General features: G+C 31.6%; 2 protein-coding genes across 2 annotated transcripts; both read right to left on the bottom strand.

Moving 5' to 3' along the window:
- Positions 1 to 4,469: 4,469 nt before the first annotated feature.
- On the bottom strand, positions 4,470 to 5,684 carry LOC107425231 (fasciclin-like arabinogalactan protein 12). The gene has a single exon (XM_016035186.4). It carries the CDS (start codon positions 5,581 to 5,583, stop codon positions 4,672 to 4,674), a length of 912 nt encoding a protein of 303 aa, XP_015890672.2. The 5' UTR covers positions 5,584 to 5,684; the 3' UTR covers positions 4,470 to 4,671.
- A 1,294-nt stretch (positions 5,685 to 6,978) lies between these two features.
- On the bottom strand, positions 6,979 to 9,609 carry LOC107425221 (DNA polymerase II subunit B3-1). Its single transcript, XM_016035174.4, has 4 exons — positions 9,136 to 9,609; positions 8,896 to 8,980; positions 7,608 to 7,649; positions 6,979 to 7,425 (listed from the first exon to the last, which is right to left on the bottom strand). Exons 1-4 carry the CDS (start codon positions 9,541 to 9,543, stop codon positions 7,352 to 7,354), a joined length of 609 nt encoding a protein of 202 aa, XP_015890660.2. The 5' UTR covers positions 9,544 to 9,609; the 3' UTR covers positions 6,979 to 7,351.
- Positions 9,610 to 17,719: the final 8,110 nt, after the last annotated feature.

Consider the following 17,719-nt stretch of genomic DNA (forward strand, 5'->3'; position numbering starts at 1 on the left):
AAGTTGTATTCTTATTGAAAAATAAGCCTTTAAATAGGCTTTGAAAGAAACAAAATAAACCCTAAAAACCCTAGGTAAAACCCGCCACACACATAAAGAAACCTAGTTGGCCGAAACTATACTTCCTTTCCTAATCTAAGTTTGATTAATTAATTCCTTTATATTAAATTAGGAATTAATTAATTTACAATGGAAAGAATAAAATAAAAACCTTCCTGAAGTTATTTGTCTAGAAAATAAATAAATAAAAATCCAAAAAGAAATAAAGTCAATCGCAAATTAGGTAACGAGTTGACTTTAACATCTAGGCTGAATTATGTCTTCAACCGAGCTAACTTATGTCTGCCTGATGTCCGAGCTAACTTATGGCCTATCCGAGCTAACTGATGTCTGTCCGAGCTAACTTGTGTCTGGCCGAGCTAACTGATGTCTGTCCGAGCTAAGTTGTGTCTGGTCGAGCTAACTGATGTCTGTCCGAGCTAAGTTACATCCAATGTCCGAAGTCCGAGATCAAATGTCCGAGGCAAGGCTCCAATGTCCGAGACAAGGGTGTCCTATATAAAATGTCCGATGTGTGAGTATCCGATGTATCAGCCTCCACCACTTGGATACTTAAAACAGGTCTTTTATCCTCAGGTATGGACAAGCCCTTTTAAGAATGAATTACTCTCTGGATAAAGGCAGTAAGGTTATCCTTAAACCTCTTAGCTTGAGCCCTAGTGATTGGTCCAGTCTTCATCCGTATCGGATCAGTACCCCAGTGAGTTGTCGATGGTGCGAGCTCGGGCGGGTTCGCATCAACATTACTAACTTTCATTGGGCTCAACACTGCCAACATTGGCCGGGAAGTTTGGACTAATTTCCCCTACAAAGTATCTCACAAACCATTTGGAATTTAGATGAATGGAGGCCATTTTTGAGATCATGGAATTGAAAACTAGGGGGAAAGACCAAGCTCACGATCGGAGACTACTGGAAAATGGGCGAACGAGAAGTCATCGGCTACCGGCTTTTGATCGCCGATGCCACCGCGTTCGCCAGCCAAACTGTCGAAAATTCGGCCACTGGCGTTGCCCAGCCATGGGCTCTCACGCCGGCCGGTGCATGTCGCCGCCCGACGGTCGATCAACAAAGAGAGAGGGAGAGAGAGAAAGAAAAGAGAGAGAGGTGTTTTTCCATTGGGGGAGAAAAGAAAAGAAAAAGAAAAAGGAAAAGGAAAAGAATAATAATAATACAATAATATAATATAATATTTCATTAAAGATGACATGTGGCATTTTCTTGTCGTGACATGTTGTATCTTTCTAAACATGGCACATGGCACATGTAAACTAGTGATACGTGACACAAATTAAAGACTTCTTTAAATATTGCACTACCCAGTAAAATCAATCCCAAATAAATTAGGCACAACCCTACAAACCCATAACTTTTCAACCATAGGTCCAATTTAAGCTTGCCAACAGTCTATAAACTCGTATCAACGAGTACTATCACATAGTCTATAAGTCAACATCAAAACCCATATAGGTAAAAAGTCAACTTCGGACTCGCCGATTGATCTGGATCCCATTTTGTTTTGACTATAACATTCTATTCTCAGCTCCAATTTTGACCTACTACTAGTCTACGAACTCATGTTGACGAGTATTTTGCCATAGTACCTCAGTCAATACAAAATTTCTCTCACAGTAAAAAGTCAACCATAAAACCCACTTGGTCAAACTCAGTCAACTTCGATCAAACTTGGTCAAAAATTCAAATTCGAGACAATTTCTCAGGTCCCGATGTTACATTTTTGGACTTTTTTTTTTTCAAAAAAGACATCTGATGAATATTCTATTTTTAATTTCTAAACTTATTTTATGTGGGTGCAAAGACAAAAGGTTTTTTTTTATTAATTTAAAACATTATATAATTTTTGGGTTTTTTCTTTTTCCAAAAAAGGCATATGATGAATATTCTATTTTTAGTTTGTAAACTTTTTTTTTAAAATTTTTTGCAAGGACTAAATGTTTTTTTAATTAATTTAACAGATTATATAATTTTTTTAAAAAAAATATTTCCTTATTATATTAATGTTATTTTTAATTTTAAAAATAATTAATTTAAATGTGTTATACACATGTTAACGTATCATGTTATGTTGACCAGTTAATTGAACACGATTATTAAACTAATCAATTTCAAGTTAAGCGGGTTGATTTAAAAATAACTCATTTAATAATTGTGTTAAATAGGTCAACCCAATATTGACCCCGAACCCATTTATGCTAAATTCAAATTTATTATTTTCGAATCGTGCTGTTATATCATGATCTAAATTGTCACCCTCTATTTAGTCTTTTGAAATGTTTTCATGTGTCACATGAATTAAATTTTGGTTGCCAAATGATGTGGCAGTTTATTGCTCGTTGACAAATCGAAAATGCTCCAAAATTATAGAAGATAAAAGTCAATAAAATAATGTCAAATCATTTCATACCAAACTTTTGATTAATAAAATATGTCGTCTAGAATTGCTATTTATTTCACCTATGGTTTATATGTAATCACTTATTCCTTAAAATTATAATTTTTATATCTTAGCCATATAATATTCATTAAATTAATATCTTTTTATCTATAATTATAATTCTTAAAAAATAATACTTGTTCAAAATAATAATTAGACTTATTCATAATGAAATTTTTAAAAAAATTTAACTAAATCAAAAGTTTATTCCTTTTCCTTTTGCCTCAAGAAGTATGTTTTAACTTTTTATAAAAGTTATTTTTATTAATATAAAGTTATAATAAATTTATTGTGGATTGTAAAATAATTTTTGACAAAGCACTGAAAATTACATTATATTTTTACCCTAAAAAATTTAAAGAAAAAAGAAAGAAACCCTTACTTAATTTAGTAAAATATTCTAATTAATTTGATTACTATATAGCACAAAATTTTGCATGTTTTTATATGTTTGTATTTCTTTAAATCATAAATAAAAAAATTGATTAAGTTTTATCATACAATGGTGCGCCTAAAAAATTTCTAAATCCGTCACTGCCCGGAATAATTCTAGAATTATTAAAAACTCTACTAATTTATTTATCAACTGACAGTGATGAGTTAATTTATTTTGCAAAAATTTAGATACGTTTATCTTAGAAAAATGCTAGATGCACCGCAGGAGTAATTTTATAACTTTCAAATTCCTATAGCACCCTTATTGATTGTGGTATCACGTTCCTTCAATTATTTCCCTGCCATTGGAGACTCACTTTCCACTTCCACTTCACTTATCTCCATGTTCCTTCTTCACCTGCTTTTCCATTGGTCGAGGAGATCTCTCTCCTCTTCGTCAATTCCTTTATTAACTAGAAAAAACTCCATTTTTGCTATATTCTTCTTCTTCTTCAAGTATTAATCATTTTTGCTCTATTCTTCTTCTTCTTCAAGTATTAATGGTGGAACTCAACCTTCTCCTTCCTCTTACTGAAAGTAAAGTTGTGTTTCATTGTTTTCCGTGCAAAGGGTCCGTGCAAAGGGTTGGGAAAGGCATTACATCTCATCTTGAAATTCGTAAAAAGGGCTACTCAAGCTGTGAGGGCTTACCAGTGCAAGAATGTGCATGTGATGTGGGAGATGTTGAACAACATTGAAGGACAAGCCCAAATAAAAATGTTTTTGGGAATTACTTTGATTGGGCAGGGACTGCTAAATCACTTTGCTGCAATTTTTAGTTTTATGCCTCTTGATGGAAATTTTGCTTAACCAAACAAAAATATTAATGGTGGCTTTAGGGAGTTAATTGGGTTTATGACAAAATCAGTGTAAAAAAGTAGAGAAGTGGTGATTAGCAGAGAGACCGAGAGAGAGAGAGAGAGAGAGAGAGAGAGAGAGAGAATGATGGAAAATGAGGAAGACGCAGAGGGTGAGGAAAAAAAAGTAAAACATAAATAAATAAATAAATAGGGATATTTTAATCATTTAAAAATTTTATGAGAGTGTTGCGAAAAAAACTTTTTTTTCTTGATAAGAATTTACTTATTTATATTTATATTTTATTATTTATTAATTAATAAAAATAAAAATGTCGCATCGCAACATCATCATATTAAGCATGTAGATGGACTTCTTCTACTCCTAACACTATTTTTTAAAATCTTGCCACACCAGCTTATATAACAAATTATAATTGAATTATTTAATTATATTATTTTTTATATTAAAATTTTAAAAGTAAATATCCATTATTTAATAATTTAACAGTAGATGCTATTGATGATTTTTTACTAAAATAACACATAATATTTTTGTATTTTTTTTTTTTATAAAAAAAAAAATTCCTATTAGTCTATACATCCTACCATAGTCACCCACTGTTTATATAAGATAAACAGCATTTTTTTTTCTTTTTTTTCTTTTTTAATGAGTATAAAATAATTTTATATATTTATTAGATTAAAATGACTATAAGCGGTATCCAATAAAATCAATTAATCAAATTCAAATTAAATAAAAATAGTACGACGTACAGAGTTCTTACAAAAGAACGCATGCACGCATATACAATTAACTAACAAATCTAGCACACATAATAATCAATAATATATTATTGCAAACCATTTCACCGCGATTAATCAACTTCCCGGCGGGGCAAAATCATAAAGCAAAAGGCAAATTCAAATGGGCCTGCCCCACAGAAAAACTCCTGCAACCACAGCCACTCCGACGGACGATGCCATGTCGATTACGGCGATACCAACTCCACCAGACAAATCCAACGACGCAACCGGAGGGATGTTAACTGATGTCGTCGAAGCTGCAGGCTGCTCCTTCTTAGGCTTCACCACTGCGGGTGGTGATGCCGATGCCGAACGTGGTTTAGGTGATGATGGTGATTTCAACGGTGATGGAGATGAAGCTGGTGAAGGTGAAGGTGAAGGTGCATTTGGAGCAAAAATGGCAAGAGGAAGAAGCACCTTATCAACACGATAAATAGCCAGCTGATTATCGGAATACACTGTCCCCGAAATGGTGGTATTCACAATACCGGTCGTGATGTTCACTGAGCCACCGGTGGTGGTGATGTTCAGAGGGTAATCGTGAGTGTTGCTTGCTTGGGTACGCACAGGGTTGCTAATGGTCTGGAAATTCGAGACGGATTCGAAAGACGGAATGAGATGGAACTGCAGGAGCTGGACCTTTTCTTCGTTCGTGAGGGTATTGAGTGTGCCGGGTTTGAGACCCGAGAATGCGTCGTTGGTTGGGGCGAGGATAGTCAAGTCATTGTTGGAGTTGTTGAGCTGGGATTCGATCTGGTTGATAACTTGGGTGTTTTTGAGGAGTCGTATGAAGGTGCTGAATCCACCGGCCTTGTCGAGGATATCGGTGACGTTCGGTGGGGCTGGATGGGGGGACTTACGCGGCGGGGCTCGAACCAGGGGTTGGTCAGGTGCTTGTGCTGCAGGGGCTTGAGCTTGGTGGTCTTGATGAGATGGTGCATGAGCCGGTGACTGAGCTAGAGCTTTGGATGTGGAGAGGTAGAGGAAGACAAGAAGGAATGGAAGGGAGATGAGAGGCTGTTTCGTCATTTTTTTTTGGTTGTGCAGTGGAGTGGCTGTGCTTTTTGCTTTGCTTTGGAGGCAAATGCTAATAAGAGAGGATCTTGCTCTGGTGTTTGATGCTTGGTGTTGGAGAAGGAGAAGGTTTTTATAGTACCGAGAGTGAATGAATGAGGTTAAGGGTTGCAAGTTCTAGTTAAGAAACTTTAATGGTTACAATGTCTTTCATTGTCTAGGAAGGTGAAGGGAGTGGATTGAGAGAGATTTTATGCAATAATAGTGACAAGTTTGCTTAGGAAAGCAGGAAAAATGAACACTGAGAAAAAGAGAAGTACAAAAGATTTGCTCTGCTTTCACTAAGATATGGTTTTGTGAAAAAGAAAAATTATAAATTAATAATTGATATTGATAGTTTAGTTCGCAAGAAGTTTTGAATGTCCCAACTAATAATTTCATGAGCAAATCATAAAAAGGGTTGCCCAATGCCTAATTCACTAATGAGGGTGGGTTTACCACCCCATCTCTTGACAGCTTGGAGGAACTCTATTGGTTTTCTATTAGATCGCATGTATATTTCTGTACGTCTGCCCTCAATATCATGCACTGAACATTATTCTCCCTTTTTATCTTGGAACCAAAAAAAATATATATACATATATGTAGATAGATAGGTAAAGCTTTTCATATAATTATATGGCTAGCGAACATTTTTTTCCGCCTTGCAGATATTACGTCTCCACTGAAATAATGGTTTCACTACTACTTGCCTTGATTCTCGACAAACTATATCTATCACACATATGATAAAATGGAAAATTGTAGCTTGGCCAAGATATTTGTACATACTGATACTGACGTGCAGATGCGCAGTCGTTTAATTTGCACTTGTCAAACTGAATTTTTGGAGGTACAAATCATGCCCAACTTTTAAGAGACCCATTTATTTTAATTTTTAAGATAATCCATGGGACCAATTCATGGCTTATATAGTCATATTGTTGATCTATTATCAACATTTAAAAAAAAAAAATTTATCTAACATTGGTGGCAAATAATTTATAAAAAAATAATTATTATTATTATAAAAATAAAAAGCAGAAACAAATAATTTTATTGGTACTCAACTCTTCGTGTAATATAACTAGAGAGCACCCAAAAAAATATATAAATAAATAAATACAACAAAATAAATTTAAAAGCACATCAATTAGTCTCTTATTCTAAGATTGGAAATAGCAGCATGAATCTGAATTCACCCTCCCTCTTACTTGTAAACGCACCAAACATTTTTCAGCTCATTTTCTACCTCAAGGATACACTGTCTTATACCATATTACCAAAACAAGGAAAATTAGCATGAAGTTATGTACAGTGGAAAGATTCTTGTTCCTTAACAACGCGATTTCTTTGCCTCTAGCAAAAAAGTTATGGAGGAAAAATAAAAATAAAAATTCTATTAAACTCGATGGCCAAATGGCCATGCAGAATCCAAAGCACTAGTGTCCCAGATTTTAGAAAATAGCCGGGTTCAACAATCATTAGATACAACTATATCTGCTCTCCAAGAGGATGCTAATTCACCAGCTCACTTATCAACTCAACGCAATTTTATAGTTAAGCAGATTCCGCTTATATCCAGACACTAAATAATCCAAGGGGGAAATGCGAACCATGCATCAGCTTCTCAGCACTGATGAGTAAGAGGCAAACAGCAACAGCGTATGAGTCTGAAAACATATACCATTGTTAAAGGAAAAAAATTGTCATCCTATTATCTCCTCAGCACATTTGGAAATTCCTATCCTGCTTCCGATTTGGTTAACTTTGCTACTGCCAGTGCATCCTCAGCTTTTAGTTTCTCTGGAACGAAATCTGCATATTTATTTGGACATTCATCAGATAGCATAAAAGATGGCAGAGTATACAGAGCAAGTTTGGAAATATCAAAGATGGGAGAGTATAATATATACAAGTAGAATGGAAGCCAGTTGAAGGAAGCCTAAAAAGATTAAAGTTTAAAAGGGGAGGGAGAGGAAAGGGAAAAAAAAAATTACCTGAAAGAAAGTCATATTTCCTCCGTTTGCAGACAATTGATGCTGAAACAAGAAAGATGCACCTTTATCGACTAGATTGTAACATCATTTAGAACAACTTATTATGATTTGATGTGTTCCTTCTTTCCCTTTTTTCTCCTAAGTCTGAATTATCAGATGACTTGTCCTAGGCCCCTCTTCACAGTTTCAAATTAAAAAAGTTCCAAAGAAAAAAAATCAAAGCCATATATGCAATAAGAACTGAAGTTCCAGTTTCAAGTTTACTAAGAAGTAAAGATTGCTTAATCAGTTTTAATATCTATCAATGTTACAAAGAATCCATAAGGCAGCTCGAAATTTCAACACACTTCCAAACAACCAAAAAATACAAACAGAATTATGATACGAAGATTCTTCCTTCTATCAAATTCAATTTGCAGAATAAATTTCCACTTCAAGTTTTCAATTCACAAAACATAACTCTATTTCAGATGCAATGGCATACCAAGAGCTCTCTATTCCCACAAGCAACAAATATTGGAATCCATCTTTCTGACCATAAATGAGGTCTGTCACATTTACCTACACGTCAATTCTCGTATGAAATGCATATCTGAACCGTATTGATTCCTAAGAAGTATATAAGCTAAAACACCAACTACACTTCTCAACTCAATCAAAACTCAACTAACCTTTTACCCATGATTTATGGGGCAGTCAGTAGGCTAATTCAATTTATTTGTCTCTGCTGCTCAACTCTATCCATAAAAATGCCTTTAGATTACGTCCCTGGGATTGGGAATCACATCCTTCTTTGCTAATTCTACCTATGTAGTTTTTAGTCTACTTTTATACCCTACAATAAAACATGTCTATAAGGGAAATAGTTATCCCGTTCGTAATATTAATGATATATAGAGATAGACATATATTTACATATTTTACATTTACAGGGTTATTAGAATAATTAAATGCTTCAATAGGAAAATCTTTCTCCGAGAAAGCAGTCCCACTTGCATTCTATAGAAATAACCAAAAATCAACTCTAAGCTCAGTCAGTCTGAAATAATGATAATCCTAATAATCTCTATCCCAATTCCAGTCTATGTGGATTGATTACAAAGTCATAAATAACACCAAGTCCTTTAGGTAGCAAACCTATATTACAAGATTGGTGAAATTTGAATCTAGCTTGATATATTATCCTACTAACAATGCTGAAAATTAAACATAAGGTAAGCAAAAAAATACAAAACAGAAAAAACAAAAAAGCAAATTGAAAACAAAAGGAGATAGAAAGAGAAATCACAGAGGTGCTTGTAACCAAGAGACTTCTTCCGGTCCTGAACACAGCAAGCATATGAATCTGCGCAGAATTTTTCAAGAAACTTCTCCTGAAACCAATCATAGGCAATGATAATATCTTTAATAATCCAACCCAATAACACACAAAACAACATAAGCTAATAAAAATGAAAATCTTCCAAGTGAGCTTAAATAAATTTACTAGATTGGGAAAGATAAATTAGAAAAAAAGAAATAAAAATACCGTGGCTTTGTTGACAAGGAAAATCGCTTCGCTGCTGATGCGCAAATTGGAATCTTCGCTCCTGATAATCCTCTTAATCCGGTCCATAGGAAACTTGTTCATCTTCGCATCCTCTTTCTCGGCGACCTCTTCCTCTCGTTCTCTTTTGACCTTCTGTTGCCCTTTACCTTTCCTGGATTTGGAGCTGCTGGTGGGTGTTTTCGTAATTTCAGGCCCATCTTCCACTTTGTGTTGCGATTCGGAGCTCGAAGATTGTAAGGGTACAATCTTCGAATTGCTCACGGTGCCATTGCAGGTCTTGCTGCTGTTCGTCTCGTTCCTTCCTTTCTTCCCGCTATTGCCTTCGGTCACTTTCTTCTTTGTTTCGTTGCCCTTCTTCTCCTGTACTGGTTTTTTGGAGGACGCCATGCTTTCTGTTTTTGAGCTTCTGCGTTTGATTGGATATTTTGGGGGACAATGCTTTCCTTGCTTTTACGGCTATGGGCTTGACAGTTTTGTTATCGTTGGACCGTTCCAAAGCTTGGCAAATACGCTGGAAAGCAGATTAAGCCCATCCGAAAAATAATATGCAAAATTGGATAATTTAGCCCACATTCTATGCTATCCTACCCCCGTCGGGCCCGTCCGTGACACCTACTAGATGAAGCTTGCACTGAATCTTCTTTTCTTAATTAACTTGTTTAAGGAGAATTGGGTTCGCAGTCGGGACTTTGGATTGTTTTTGAACTGTTTGATCATGTTTGTTCTATGTATCTTATGTGTTTTAGATTGGTTTGGAAGAGATTAATAGTGTCTTTTTTCTATTATTGATAAATTATTTCATCACCAATTTTTGAATCCACATCATTGAGATTATCATTGGAGTCATTGCTTACTGGGCTTTTTACAAAGGAGCGGATTAGTAATGATTTTGTGGAGAATATATAGGTTGTCCACGACCTGTTTGATGATAAACTTTGGTCAGACACCCAAAATCATAGTATACATTTTTTATTTTTATTTTTATTTTTTTTTGGAGTTGTGGATAAAAGAAATATGGGTACACCAGGAGGAAAAAAAATAAAACATAAATAATTCTTGAGAGAGGGGAATATTTGTCAAAGGTGGCCCAAATTAAGGACATTCCATCGAACTACCCTCCAAAATTCGTCTCAAATAAAAGAAAGGAAACTTAGGCCAAAGCCCATATTTTGGCCCCAAATAGAAAGATATACAACTTTCCAAATACATTTTCCTTTTTTATTTTCGTTTTTTTTTTTATTATATATGCCCCTAAGTTTTAATTCTTTTAAAAAAAAAATGAAAGCGAAAAAACAAAATTGAAGAACAGTAGGCCTGCATATTGACATTAAAAAAAAAACATTAAAATTTAATTGGTTAAATGGTTAAATCACATGGATTCACTTTCTCATGCAAATAAAAATATATATATATATATATTGTAGCGGCGATGTTAACAACGAATCTTACTTTCTGTGCAGCATTAATATGACTGGAGATACACTAGTTCAATCTGAATTTCTTCTGGATAGAGGAAGGCCTACATGGCTCACTGATGTTTTACTGACTCATGTACCTGGTTTATCATGTCAATACAATCGGTGTCTAATTTAAAAATTAAAAAACAAAAACAAAATTTTAATAATTATCAACAAAGGCAAATAGTAACACTTTAAACTAAAAACAACTTTCGGTAACTTTACCCGTGAGATTTTAATTTTTGTTTTGTAACACCATAAATTGCTATTGCCCTTAAATGCTTATCATTTTCAATAATATTTTTTTATTTTAATATATTAAATTTATAATTTTTCATGCATAAATATTAATAGCTTATCATCTTATCTAATTTTATTTGACTTTATAAGATATTATTATAAAATAAGATTTTTCCGAAAATCTTACCTATCATATTCTTCTATGCATTTTAACATAGTTGGATTGCATAATGTCTTGTTGTTGGCACCATTATTTTTCCATCTTATCCCAACTACATATTTAACTATATATTTAAATAGCAAGTTAAATTTAAAACATTTAAAAGGATGCTAGTCTAGAAAATTACAAAATTTTGCAATGGAGATATTTTATTGGCACATTTTCAAATTTCAAAGCCGTCATTAAGAAATCAAATGTTGTCCAGTATGAAGAGATTAGACTGAGAACACATAGCTGGGCTAATTAAGGGCTGTGCAGGCTTCTCAGTCACTGGGTTTGTCTGTTTTTTTGGGTGAATCACTGGGCTTGTCTATGCTGTTAGCGTCAACCCCACCCAACCATGAAGACAACATAAATTTGAAACCATCCACCACTAAAATCCCAAAATCTTATATATATCACCACTCCACCAATGTCACATCAGGCTTTGACATACTAGTGTGTTTAATCTCACACCAACAAGCACACTACATGTGCATTACCTTATCCCCTCGCCTCTACCATATTTCTCATGCTTTCTGGGATATTTTTAGGGGAAAAAATGGGGTATTTAAAATTTTTAATCAAATGTGTCAAAAATACTTGTAATTTTGGGAAGAAGTCAGCTTTCGATGTGTTAACACACCAAAATATATATATATATATATATATGTTCCATGAAAAAGGTGGGAAGAGCATTTGGAAATAAGGAAATAGTAACCAAATGCCTGAATTGCTTTTTCAATTTTGAGTTAAAATAGGTGGCTTTTGTATTTGCTTGCTATTGTATAACATGTTCTATATTATTAGCTTCTTCTTTTTCTCTTTTATGGAAAATAGCCTTTTTTTTTTTTTTTTGGTAAAGATAGCTTTGTTTATTTAGTTGGAGATAAGAGGACCACTTTGCACCGCCCTAGCTTTTCAAAATAAACCAAGACCTGAATGCCAAAGTCAATAAATATATGCGCTCTAGTTGTTTCCCACTCGTCATGCAATTCTACTTTAATGTATCTAAAATCCAAATTCTGTGGATGGAAAAGATCAGAAAATAATCAAAACCATGTGTGTGATAAAAAATCAAAGAGATCTTTTTCTTCTTTATAAACTTTTCTTTCTATGGAACGCCATATTATTGGAGCTTTTAAATTTCATCTGCCAATTTTTCTTCCCCGTGCACAAGCTTGTTATATAGATGATGAAACTACCTCTAGAATATCGAAAAGTCTAGAGATTTAACCCTTTTATCCACTTTTTTGGTTCCTTGTAAATTGTAAATAACATTATATAATTGACCATTCCGTGGTGAGAAGCCAGTACCTCCAACTCATGCCAACTTCACGGACCACCTGAACGATGGAAAAATTTCAAGTACTCCCGGAGTACTGAATTGCTTTAAACTCCTTCCATATATTTAATGCCATGTGGCTGCCTTAATCCGTGTCATACGATTACATGGCATTTGAAAAATCGTTAACCTCTCCGTTTTCTCCGTTCTCTGTGATGGTACCATTACATGAGCTCTCCTTTCCTACAATGTCTCTCTCTCTCTAAGTATTGTTAATATATTTTCTATAATTGTTTTTTCCCAACAAAAATATTTTCCATATTTTTGAACAGAAAAAGATTTTACAGTAAACATCAAAACCTCCATGATCAAAAAAAGAAAAAAATTCGAAACTTCCCAAAAAGGAGAAGAAAAAAAAAATTCAAAACCCAGAAAGGAGATGCGAATAGCAGATTTTCTCTCACCTTCGGATCTAAAGGAACAATATCTTCTTTTCCCTTTTTTTTTTTTGTATTCATGACTTTCCAGTCCTTCCCCAAACTTCTTTCTCTTCTGGTTTGCAAGATTTGCTTGCATTTTTCTTTAATCTTTGAATCAAATCTCAGATCTCTTTTTAAGACCAATCTCTCAGACAAGTAAACCCAGAGGATACCACCACGACACCTCCCATCCTAACGAAAGAGGAACATATATATTCTTCAAACCCAGATAAAAATCGCCCATCTTAAATTTTAAAAAAACTAAAATTAAAAATTGGAAACCTTGGAGACCCATTTGGAACTAAATTTGGAAGGTTATAAATATAAAAAATAGTTATTTTAATACAAAAGGAGTACCATTAATTATGTTATTAGAGGCTCTTTTTGCAAAAGACTGCAAAATAGTCAGGTTTAATTGTTAAGTATATTTGTTTGTTTTTTTTTAAATTATTGCAAAGTGCCAAATCCGGCCAGTGAAGACCAAGTTTGTAAGATATGAAAGCCCAAAAATACTTCTTATAGAGAAGCCAAGAAAGTAGGAAAGAGAAGAAGTGGGATGGAAGATGGCAGAAGAGAGAGGACGGAGGGGAGGAAGAGTGGCTGGAGAAAGACATTTGGAGATGGAAAGCTAACGACGTGAAGAAACGGAGCAAGTTTTCTGCCTTTGCAAAGCTTTCTGACGTGGAAACTGGACAGATGTCGTAAATATAAAAGGAGTTTTGAGCCCTCCCTACTCCGGGAGTATTAGAAATTTTTCCCTGAATGTTTTGCCCACCATAGAGTTGGATCCCAAAACAAATTATGTTCTATTTTAACTTTTTTTGCTAGTCCCTAAACAAAATAATTTATAAATTAATTGTAAACAAAACGTACATATGATTATATATGCAGAATGTACAAATCAACATAATTTCATTGCTAGCGACACTTTGATTGTGGCCCTTGTCGTGGAATCAATGATGGGATCATATTTAATTTTTAATTGGAAAATTGCTATTTTAATGAAGGAATGGCAATTCGTGATAGCATAACACGGGGTTAAACTGGCTGAGATATTTAATCCATTTAAATAAAATACAGTTATTATTTTTATATTATAATATATTAAAATATAAATTTATCTATTATTATTATTTATTTTTGTTAATTTTGAATTATCTAAACAACTACATATTAAATAGGTTGATATATTTAATCTATTTAAATAAAATATTATTATTTATATATTATTTTATTAATTTATACATTATTTTAAATTTTTATATATTAATTTAACTTTTTTTTTTAGTAGTATATATTAATTTAACTTATTAATGTAAATTTTGAATTAACTAAAAGAGTCTTTTTTATTTATCATATCCAAGCTACCACACTTTATAAATTTAATCCTCATCTTTGTTTTTATCGATTAATGTTAAATTTGTCTATTATTGAACCCCATTTTACAAATATAAAATTAAAAAACCCATTTTACTAATAGTTAATCCACCCTAGCTCACGGACCAAAATGAACAAGAGAGGAAAGGTCCATTTTTGACCGTCAGATATGAAAAGTGGCTGCATATTATTGGTTACTCCACCCATATACATGTATTCTTGAGCATAACATGAAAATTGTTGGACGTTTTACCTGAATAACTATAAACACATTAAAACGTCGCAACGCTCCTGCTAGCAATTCACGCGCGCATTATGCACCGACAGAAACACATATGTGCTCCTTCTCACCTGCATTTCGTATGACGTACAATGCGCGTTCAATTATTAAGAAATGATTAATTAGGTAAGGTTATTTATCTATTTCAGGTATATTGCATTTATCTGAAAACTTTATTCTGGCTATTACATATTGTTTACGAAAATGTTATTCCAACTGGCAAAGGACGTTAAGTGTAAAGGTGTACATGTTGAAAACAATATTCCTTCTAATTGGTACACAAGTTTGAAAAAATAAGAAAATTTTAGGGGAAAAAAATATTGTCTAGAGAGTAAACAATTTTGAAAATATCATGCATAAATACTTTCAATTTCCTTTGATATTTGAATAAATGGTTAAAATTAATTGAATTTACAAAAACAAATTTTAAAATTAGCTCTTTTATTAACAATTATTTTGAGTTACACCTATAATAACCCTAAAAATCTTACCTATGGAAACCATATCATAAGTATACTGTTATAGTTTGGAAATGTAAAACTTTAAACTCAGATTTGTTGTTCGAGAAAGCAATGATTATTACTATTTGATTGTCCTACAAAGACATTATAATTTCACTTATTAAATAATCACTTGTTTACTATTTTGATTTGACGTCATTAATGTGCATTTTTTTTTAGCTGTAAGCATTGAAAGACGTTAACTAGGCATTTTGGTGACAACAAAACTCTTTTATTTATTTATTTATTTATTTTAGTCTTATAAAAAAAAGCTAGCATTTTCACAAAAGAATGCAAATCAATGATGAAAAAAATTATAAAATTTTCAAACTTTGCAAATCCACTTTGCATGCCAGGTTTATTAATGTGAATGAGGGCCTCAAGTAATAGTAGACAACTTTTCTTGAAATTAAAAGAAAAAAAAAATTAATTTCATCTACCTTCTCTAAGATTTTACTTAATAATACTTGATTTCTATGAGTTTAAAATATCAGCACTCTCCCCTTGAATTTCAAAAGTCATATTCCTCCTTTATTATTTTATTTATACCTTTGGGAGTAATATCATTCATAACCATAAAAATAATACAAATTATAATTTTAAAAATCTAAGAAATTAAATTTAACTTGTGTAAACTTCAAAGAGTATTAAATGACATATACCAATATATATGTATCTATATATATATATATATATGTAAGTGTCCCTTTTTAAACAATATTAGTAGTTGGATCAATTTTTTTTTTTTTTTAAGTTGGTTGAAAAAAATTTTCAATCTAGCATCTCCATAAAAAAATATCTGATCAAATCTCTTGTATTAAAACAATAATAATAGACTTACCAAAATATTTATTAGATTTATTGATAAAATGATATGGTAAATAATGTGATAATATTTAGTTGACTTATTTTGTTATTCACTATTTTATTTAAAAGTTCACATATCTATATTTAAGTTATATGAATATAACAACCAATAACATTTTAATATGTATTATTTGATAAATAAATTTATTAAATATTTTGATATTCATAATATTATTGATATTAAAACTATATACAATTATAATTTTATAGGCTATATAGCTCACTTTATGATAAGCTATATAAAGGTATAATTGATAAATTATGGATGACAAATATTAATTTACATAATTACTTTACTTTTATTTTTTAATAATAAAATCCTAATATGAAAATTGAGTCATTTAATGAAATAATTATATCTTACTAGATTTAAAAATAAAATGAAAATCTTATGCAATTATTTTTGTGTCCCCACCTAAATATTATGCCAAATCTTGTCATGTATGATGTGTATGATATGATAGGCTGCATAGTCCACTGAATCAAAATCTTCTCATTAAAATCTTAGATATTTTATAAAGATGTTTACATATGGTAAAAATTTTAATCATTAAATAAAAAGATGATTAATATTTAGTTTTAAATTTAAAATCATAAATTGTATGTGATAATCTTTAACACTTATCACATAATAATTCATCATTTATTGAAGTCAGAAAATCCCTAATTAGAGAATTATTTTAAATATATATGGTAAGATTTTTGGTTGGTAACTTTGAGCATTCATACGAAAAAAGCAATGTGTTTTATTGCGTAGTTATTTGTAAATTGCGGGGCAATAATCATGCCTATACATTATTAGTCGATTAATTAAAATAAACATGTAATGAAAAATATGCAATATAGGGCTTCAAATATATATAAAAAATTATTATAAAAGGTTATAATTTTTTTGGACGAAAAGGCTGTATAATTTATGGATTTATTTATTTTATCACAACGTTTCTCCATATCCAAATGGACATGGATCTAATGCTATTTTGAGGATTAGATGTATAACTCACCTCTTATATGTATTTAATATATGCATGATCTTTTACTTGTATGCATGTATAATTAACCTCTTATTTAATCAAGAAATTTACATATATTTAACATTACTTCAATAACTATATCTCTTATGGCTTTACTGTTTGTTTAATTTTTAATATACAATTCAATTCGACTTCGACCTGTTTCATTATTTGTAAAGTTAACTTATACCAATTTAATTTGGAGGGAAACTGATTACTATAAACTTAAAAGATGTATTCAATATAGAATTTAATGGTTCAAAATAAATTATAGATTTTAAAGGATTTAATAGATTGTTATGGAATTCTATAGATTTTATAAAGAATTTATAAAAATCTAATGAAATATTTGAGATTAAGGTTGGATTTTATATTAATAATTTTCATAACAATTTCACTTTTAAAATCCTTTCAAATCTATTAAAATTTACTATTTTTAAAATCAATAACTTTTTTAATACCTGTAGATTTTAAAAGAATTTTATAAAGTTATAATTAAATATATCTGAATTTTAATGAACTTTTATAAAATCCATTAAAATATGAATTAAATATTATTAGATTTGTATAAACTCATTTAAAATCTAAATTGAATAATTCTAAATTTTTAAACAATTTTAAAATCCTTCAAATTTTAAATTAAGTATACCCTTTTAGTTTCAAGGAAACAATTTTTATTTCTCGTGTAGTCTTTTTTGTTTTTTTGTGAATAGTTTTTGTATGGTTAGTATTGAGAATTCAAGGACTTCAATATAATTAAAAAATGGAGATATTAAAATTAAAGATAAAAATGCCTTTAGAAAAAATGGACAACCAACTATGCAATGAATGTGAGAATTGTTGTATGTGGTTACTAAATGCTCAAA

Source organism: Ziziphus jujuba, chromosome 10 (assembly GCF_031755915.1).
Source record: "Ziziphus jujuba cultivar Dongzao chromosome 10, ASM3175591v1".
Taxonomy (NCBI): Eukaryota; Viridiplantae; Streptophyta; class Magnoliopsida; order Rosales; family Rhamnaceae; genus Ziziphus; species Ziziphus jujuba.

Excerpts from the sequence above, each read along its gene's own strand:
- LOC107425221 (XM_016035174.4), bottom strand. The coding sequence starts at position 9,543 with ATGGCGTCCTCCAAAAAACCAGTACAGGAGAAGAAGGGCAACGAAACA. Across the intron at positions 8,981-9,135 it reads TCCTTGTCAACAAAGCCACG|GAGAAGTTTCTTGAAAAATT; the intron begins GTATTTTTATTT and ends GATTGGTTTCAG. Across the intron at positions 7,650-8,895 it reads TCTTGGTTACAAGCACCTCT|CATCAATTGTCTGCAAACGG; the intron begins GTGATTTCTCTT and ends TTCTTGTTTCAG.
- LOC107425231 (XM_016035186.4), bottom strand. The coding sequence starts at position 5,583 with ATGACGAAACAGCCTCTCATCTCCCTTCCATTCCTTCTTGTCTTCCTC.